Source organism: Trichogramma pretiosum, unplaced genomic scaffold (assembly GCF_000599845.2).
Source record: "Trichogramma pretiosum strain Unisexual culture from Peru unplaced genomic scaffold, Tpre_2.0 scaffold17, whole genome shotgun sequence".
NCBI classification, from domain to species: Eukaryota; Metazoa; Arthropoda; class Insecta; order Hymenoptera; family Trichogrammatidae; genus Trichogramma; species Trichogramma pretiosum.
The window spans coordinates 1,744,361-1,752,318 of NW_019641225.1; the positions used below are offsets into that span (position 1 = coordinate 1,744,361).

At 39.8% G+C, this 7,958-nt stretch overlaps 1 protein-coding gene across 1 annotated transcript; it reads right to left on the minus strand.

Moving 5' to 3' along the window:
• Positions 1-1,383: 1,383 nt before the first annotated feature.
• On the minus strand, positions 1,384-7,200 carry LOC106649087. The gene is made up of 5 exons (XM_023458159.1): positions 7,029-7,200; positions 6,831-6,941; positions 5,384-5,557; positions 3,437-3,753; positions 1,384-1,855 (listed from the first exon to the last, which is right to left on the minus strand). The coding sequence occupies exons 1-5, from the start codon at positions 7,198-7,200 to the stop codon at positions 1,433-1,435; spliced, it is 1,197 nt and encodes a 398-aa protein (XP_023313927.1). The 3' UTR covers positions 1,384-1,432.
• Between the last annotated feature and the right edge of the window lie 758 nt (positions 7,201-7,958).

Consider the following 7,958-nt stretch of genomic DNA (forward strand, 5'->3'; position numbering starts at 1 on the left):
AATTGTAAATTAAAATGAAGTACTTAAAGTGAGGACCATTTTTTTTAATTTGGAGTTTTGATTATATTAGCTTAACTTATATTTGAAGAATGTAAATAAAAAGTAAAGAAACTGAAATCTCCAACAATAATTATTATAAACATTTCAATTGTTGTTGAGAGATATTTCATTTTACAATACTTTATCTAAATTCTCATGTCCCTGGTAGAAATGTTCAACACTTTATGGTGATATTATGTTGATTATTTTTGCGCTTTTTTATATTTAATGACCATTTACTTTGGATCATAGTGGAGTATCACCTTAACCTCATCCTATTGATTGACAAACCTTACAGAGTTTTATACATTCATTTTTACTTTTCCACTTGTAGGTTTACAGATAAAGTTACTCGCCATCTAGTGGCGGAGGCGGAATTAAACCTATTCAAAGTAGTTGAAAACTGATCTAAATTTTTTGAAATAAATAAATTGTCATTTTCAGATAATTCAAATGATTCAAGCTAGTTTAGACTATTGTAAATGAAAAATCATCAAAATAAAGATATTCGTTGATAATCTATTAAGCAAATTTTTTAATAGTCTTTTTTTAGTAATCAGACCACTATTAGTGCATTTCTACCAAGGTATATATGAAATAAATATTTATAATTTACATTTAAAAAAACTTCATCCACACATTAGTTAAACGTAATGGCAAATAGTAATATTAAAAAAAACACTTTACTTAACGATACAATAGTAACATGTTGATAATTTTAAATGGATATTTTGCGATGGAACATTTACTGTGCACACAAGCATAATTTTTCACAATAAATGATCTGCGAGGATACTTTACATGCAACATGACTCATAAATGCACGACTTTAATGAAAATTTCAATGATACGCAATGAAAAAATGATACGCTTAAAATATCGTTAAATGTAAATCATGATGATGGGATGCGCGTAATGATGATGCGAGATGAGGCGCTAACAACAAATAACAAGAGCTTGCGGGAGCTCGATGAAACGATGAAATGATATGTTTGAATTTGAAAACGAAGAACGTTTCGATTAAACTATATAAATGCTTTTTTACTCTTCACAACGGCTTGTTGAACAAGAAATAAAAAAAAATAAATAATAATGATGATGAAGACAACTAAGACGAGTGACCACGCAAACAATCGGGTAAGGCAACAACGCTTAAACGAAATCATTCATAAATATAAGTACATTGACTATCGACACGATTCGAGAATTTTTTATACATAACAATTCATACACAATATTACACATCCACACTCGCCCGTCGATTACTCATATATTATAAATAAATATACATCCTCGTCAACAACAGCTTATATTCGTAATGCCACCCTTCGGTCGTTTGCATTTTCACTCTCTCTGCTCAACGAATCTCTACAACTACTGCTACTTCCAACTACTAAAGCTTTCGCGCGTGCACGAGCTTGTCTATGTCCTGATAAGTGGCCAGCATCGCCTGATTCTGCCTTATCGTCTGGTCGCCCTTGGCCTCGTCGCAGTCGGCGTAGGCGGCCTCGCAGGCCACCCCGTCCTGGCCGTCCTTGGCGGCCTTCATGTAGCGGAAGAAGCGCAGCACGTCGGGATTGTCGCCGCTGGGCTTGCGCAGCTCGTTGAGCTCGCGCGACAGCTGGGCCGAGACCAGATTGGAGTAGGGCGCGTAGCGCGCCGGGCTGCGATACATGGCGCACACGGCGTACTCGCGGCAGCCCTCGGTGTCGTGGCCGAGCCGACTGAAGACGGCGTCGAGGCGCGACAGCAGCGGCGAGTAGAACGGATCGTAGTTGGTCAGCATCAGCGAGCTCGTCGGGATCTCTTGGAATACCTGCGTAAAAAAACAAGGTAAAATGAGTTTGAGTTCGGGAACTGGCGATTCGGAGCGCGCATTAAGTAGACCTTGAACCGCACGATATGGTCGTATAATATGCGTAAAACGCAGCTACACGATACCTCGCGGATCGCGATATGCGTTCGCGGCGTTACGAGACAACCGTATACAAAACCGCAGAGCACGCGCGGGGATGCTTGGAATTTATTGTACAGTTTTTTTTTCACGATTTGCCTTATTAATACGACCTTCAATCTTATCTATACTCGAGAAACTTGGGTGACCTTCGAGTTACGATTATGGTTTGCCAATTTTTGTGGCGGCTCAGTTTTAAAATCGATTATATTCAAATTGAATGCGTCTTTTATCAGTTGTAATAATCGTAGTAGAAATGAAAGCATTAAAAGAGCTTGGTGAAAGTTAAGTTGATACTGCAAAAGCGTGCTTGCTTTATACAATAATTTTTACTTTCCCACTTGCGGATTTACAGATGAAGGGATTCGCCATCTAGAGTTATAGATTAGATTTAATTTGGTTTTTTTTATGTTCCACAAAATGTAGTTAATTATTCCAAAAAGATGTTAGACAATGTTGTTAATGAATTAATGAACTGTGCATAGACTTATATGATAATTTTGACTCTGACACTTTCAGATTTACTCGAAATAAAGGTGCTCGCCATCTAGTGGCGGTGGCTCAAAATATTATCCTTGTCTTTAAAGTTATTGAAAACTGGTCTAAATAATTAAATTGTCGTTTTCAGGACATTTCAAATGGGCTCAATAGTTTTAAGGAGGTCTGCACCCCAACATTTTTTACCGACGGAGTAAAAAAATTTGTTTAATCTATATCTTTTTTCCAAATCAAATATCGAAAAACGGCTCTGTGAGAGCATTCGTTTTGTTCCTCTGAACAGAGTCGTTTTTCGATATTCGATTTAGAAAAAAATATATAAATTAAACAAATTTTTCGACTCTGTGGGGTACAGATCTCCTTAACATAATTTTAACACATAAGTCACCGCAAAAACCAGCTGATCAATGGCGGTGTAATTTGAAATATATTAAACGATTATTTCTTGATCGTCGGACCATTATTTATGATAAGCATTTCTACCAGAGCATAATCGCCTGTGCAAAACCACAATAATTCGCATCGAGCAACTATTGATTCTCGCCTTTTATAATACCAATATACAACCATCAATTTTCCGCGAAAATGTAAAATAACATATTTTCTCAGAGATATCGGGTTTAAAGTCTGGCTAGGTGTAAACAATTTCAGACTACCAGTATTAACGATGCGCACAATTTCATAAAAAAAAAAAAAAAAATAACCGTATACACCGCTTTATTATAAGCTGCTTAATCTCCGATGAAAATCTGCGCGCGCGTCATTTATTATAACGGCGTCAAAAGCCCGAGAAACGAGAAGCGCGCGCTCCACAATCCGAGAAACCAATATCGAACGCGACGACGACGATGTATAATAAAATCTAAAATTTCAGTGCACCGCGCCGACGACGACCGACCGACTTTTTGCTCATAACTAATAGTATAGTAGGCGTGCTCGTCTCACCTTGTAATCTTGTCTCTTGGCCTGCTGATACCTCTGCGCCTGGATCCGCGAGTACGACTGGTCGTTCATGCCGACGTAGGCGAATCTCGAGGCGATCTCCGCCGGCGACTTGGTCGTCTGCTGCAGCATGCTCTCGTCGTACATGGCCGAGGCCGGCAGAGTACCCAGTGGCTGTCGGGCCATGTAGTCCTCGCCGTAGGCCGTGGCGGCGGCGTCGGCCTGGTCCTTGAACTCGTAGTTCTGATCGTCGTACTGGGGCTGGCCGCCGGCGCCACCCAGGCCGGGACTGTGCGACGACTGCGCGAACGAGGTTACACCTATATACAAAGAGACACAGACACATATTTAGCAAAATTAGAAAGTTGGGTATATATAACGCGATTATTTATGGCTACGTGAGTGAGTGTGTGTGTGTGTGTGTGTGTGTGTGTGTGCATGACTGCGCATCGCGAAATAGATGCACGTATGCACACACCTTGACGCGAGCGCGCGTATATATAAGTGTAATATTGCACATGTGCTCAATTTGTTACACGTCACTGGCACAGATGTGTTATAAACTATATAACAACCTCGAGTACCCCCGTCAATGTCAGTGTCAACGTACTCGCCGAGCCGCCGAGGCGATATCGATAATTAATGTCAGCTAACCGTTTTTTTCTTTTTTTTTTTTTTTTATTTTCATTGTGTATGTACACAAACACACGTATAGTTCCATTATTATATTGGATGCAGGCGTAATTAAAAGCTACCGCGCTCTAGACTAGTGTATTATTTACTTAAAACAAAGTGTACCGACGATAATCTTCGGGCTTTGGTTAATTAATACAAGAGAAATATGATTCTCGGTCTCTCTCTGGCTGAGCGCGCGTAATTTTATGGAAAATAGAGAAATAAATGTTATACTATCTATCTATCTATCTATCTATCTGCGATTCCTCGCCCACTTGATGATGTATAATTTACTCTCCCGAGCTGATCAAACAGTTTTCGCGAGCTCTGCTATTTATTTATAACACAAGTACAAGCGTAAGAAAAACTTTGGCGAGGAATTCGATCTCGCGCGCTCGAGCGTCTAAATCTCCTCCTCCTCCCTCCTCGCTATGGTTAACCAGATTTATTCATCGCGATAAGACGCGCGCGCGCCGTATAATATTATATATACACAAATAATGTCGCAGATGTGAGACACTTTCTATTTTGCCGCGAACGCTTGACACACTCGCGCGAGAACGTCACTCGCTACTTTAGTTCCATGCCGATGCACAGTTATGGAGTGCGTTGTGCATTATCGTATATTTAATAAGTAAGACGCAGGATCGAGGAGCTAGTCAACGTGAGCGAAATTAACTCTCTGGAAGGAGTGATCGATATTTTTCGACTTGTTTTTGGCCAAAGAACAGAACCTAGCCAGAAAACCAAAATTCCTATAAAACTGTGCTTCGACTTATACGATTATTTTTACGTTGCCACTTGCGCATTTACGGACAACTGTACTCGCCATCTAGCGGTGGAAGCTTAATCACGTTTTATTTAAGACCATATTTAACTTTATAAAAGTCTTCCTAGTTACCATCTAATTACAACTTCAATAGTTAAAGACACAATATAAAACATCAAAGCATTAATTGTCTCGAAAAATCGAGCTTTGACTTATACAATTATTTTGACTTTACCACTTACGAATTTACAGATAAAGGCCCTCGCCATCTTGTGTGAAGTCATAACAATATCATAGTCAAGTTGATATCATACTTAAGGTAATCGAAAACCGGTCTAAATTAAACCATCAAAAATGCGCTTAATATTTTTAACATAATTTTCATATTAAAAACAATTCGGTTAATAGTAATTCACTTCAAAATATTTCGAATAGTCATTTTTCAGTCATCTTGAGCATTTCTACCAGCCAACTTGAATTTTTTCGCCCAGGCATGCGGTACTCACTTTTTCCGACGATCTTGCCGAGGCTGCCAATGATGCTGGGCAGGAACAGGGCGATGAGTATGCTCTTGACTATCTGCACGCCGATGAACAGGGGCAGCAGCAGCTTCTTGATGCCGAACGCTAGAAAACCAAGCCCGAAGCCCGTTAAAAATGTATTCTGTCCCAGTGCGGGAGCTGCAAGCACAAAAGCGAAATTCACCCCCAAGCGAAGGCCGCAGGTAAGCATTATTTTTGGTTAGTTCTCTAGGATATCAGCAAGCCATATTATAAATGATCAATTGAAAAATGCGGCGGTGCGGATATATCGTTTTTCTTTATGTGAGAATTATATCGCTGATGACGTCTGTCGGTCGTGGATGCATGATGAAGATGTTCTGCGTTGATCAAACACATGTCAATCTCGAATGTAACAAATTTTAAATGATAATTCAGAGGAGCAAAAATGGAGTATAGCTGCGTTTATCAGTGAGTATTATGTTAATGCTGAAGCTTTTGATGTATTAGTGTGTGTTACTTTCAAAATTTCAGAAGCTGCAAGCACAAAATGTATGTATATCTCTAAACGCATGGATCGAATATAATTAAACGATAAATTGTCTGCGCTCGCGCGGATAACAGTACTAATTGAAATGATACGTCCATACGGCAGCTCGGGTTAATTAAAATCGTATACAGCCAGCTTTCTACGCGATTAATTGATAGCTTTTACGCGTATTTTACATGGAAAAATTTAATTGCCATATGCAACCGTTATTTAAGATATATATAGACGAATATCAGCGAATACAAACTTACCAGATAATTTTTCAAGAAAATTGAACCATCGAAACGTCAAAACAATAAACAAATACGGCGTAGTGCCGCACCGATAATTTAAATCCGATCCTCGTGCGGTCGTAACTCGGTATATCCGGTGAAAGCTCGTTGTATAAATTATTTAACGCGTACGTGTACCTACGTATTCGCAAAAGTAGAAAAAAAAACAACAACGAAGAAGAAGAGCCGAGCGGCCAGTAAGTAGCTCTTCGAAGTGTAAACTTGTTTCTCCGGCGTTGAAGCGCGCGCGCTCACGCACGCGGCTCGTTACTAAGCGATGCAGTTTTGCCGGCGCGCGCGCATACCACACGGCACAAAAGTAAGCCAGGTATTAGTTCCCTTTTTTTTTTGCTTGTAATAATATGGCGTAAGCGTTTATCTCTATTGTGAGTTTTTTGTTACAAATGTATATTTATAATAAATGTTATTGTGTTTAGATATATATATGCGAATGCAGATGCGTGTTGTTGCAAGCTTTGCTTTGTGTGTGTGTACGTAAAATTATATATATCATCTACAGCGGCGCAAGCGTTAAACTTTTTTTTTGTATATAATCTTGCGAGTATAAGTATAATGTGAATGATTTTTGTGTGCCGCTGTTGCATTGGTGGCCTCGTATCGTTATACTTACAGCCGAAGAACATTCTCGGTGCGAGCTCGTTCGCGTCCGAGAGCTTGATCTTGAGCACATGGCTATTGGCAAACCTACGCAGCGCGTCTAACAGCGACGACGACGATGCAGCACCTCCACTGATAACACTACTACTATTATTACTATTATTATCATTATTGCTGTCCGTATTATTATTATTATAAACATTAAGATATTTGGCCTCCTTCTTCTTCACTATCTGCACTGACTCGCTGACGTTGTAAACGTCCTGAGCCGAAGCTGTCCTCACGAAACTTTCGATTTTAAACTTGATACACTTCACTGAGAATCTCTTGTCGCTGTCGTTGCACTTGGCGTCTTCGTCGCTCCGTTTCTTCTTCTCCTCCATCGTCTCCTGCTCGGCGGTCGTCGCCTCCGTGGTGCTGCTGCTGCTGCTGCCGCTGCTCGATGCCGTCGATCGATCCTACGTACGCGCCGCATCGAGAAAAAAGAGAACACGATATGAGAATCATTGTTATAATGGTGTGACACATTTTTTATTAACGAGACATACATAATATAAATATTATATAGTCCATCGTTCTGTACAATGGGAGGAGATGAGTACATAAATAATTAATTTTTCCAGCGATGTCATTGCGGTCTCGATTGATGAATATACGCGCGTGTGTGTGTCTACTTATTGTAACGAGAAAATTACGGACGTGCAAAAAGAAGAATAAAAATTACGAATCGCGATCGTCGCTCGCGAATGACTCGTCACATGTGAAATGTACCGTTACATCATTTAAAAACGAGAGAGAGAAGAAAAAAATCATACGTACGTACCCACACACGTACGATCGTATATAAATAATATTATATATAAAATGATGACCTTAAAAAAAAAAGGAAGAAAAAAAAAACACGTCTAGTAGGCTACCACGCGCGAGAGTGCGTATTATCATTTCGTTACATTATGCCTGCTGCTGCTGCTACGTGAGTGACCCAAAATTGCGACTCCCACTATATTACCTACTACTGCTGCAATGTCTCAACTTTCTTCTAACTCGTACGTACGTGTCTATATAAACACAGACAGATATCTTTGCTGAAGTGCACTCGCATACACACACACACACACATATATTGTCAACGCTTTGTAAG

Excerpts from the sequence above, each read along its gene's own strand:
- LOC106649087 (XM_023458159.1), bottom strand. The coding sequence starts at position 7,200 with ATGGAGGAGAAGAAGAAACGGAGCGACGAAGACGCCAAGTGCAACGAC. Across the intron at positions 6,942-7,028 it reads AGTGAAGAAGAAGGAGGCCA|CTGCATCGTCGTCGTCGCTG; the intron begins AATATCTTAATG and ends TCAGTGGAGGTG. Across the intron at positions 1,856-3,436 it reads CCAAGAGACAAGATTACAAG|GTATTCCAAGAGATCCCGAC; the intron begins GTGAGACGAGCA and ends TTTTTTACGCAG.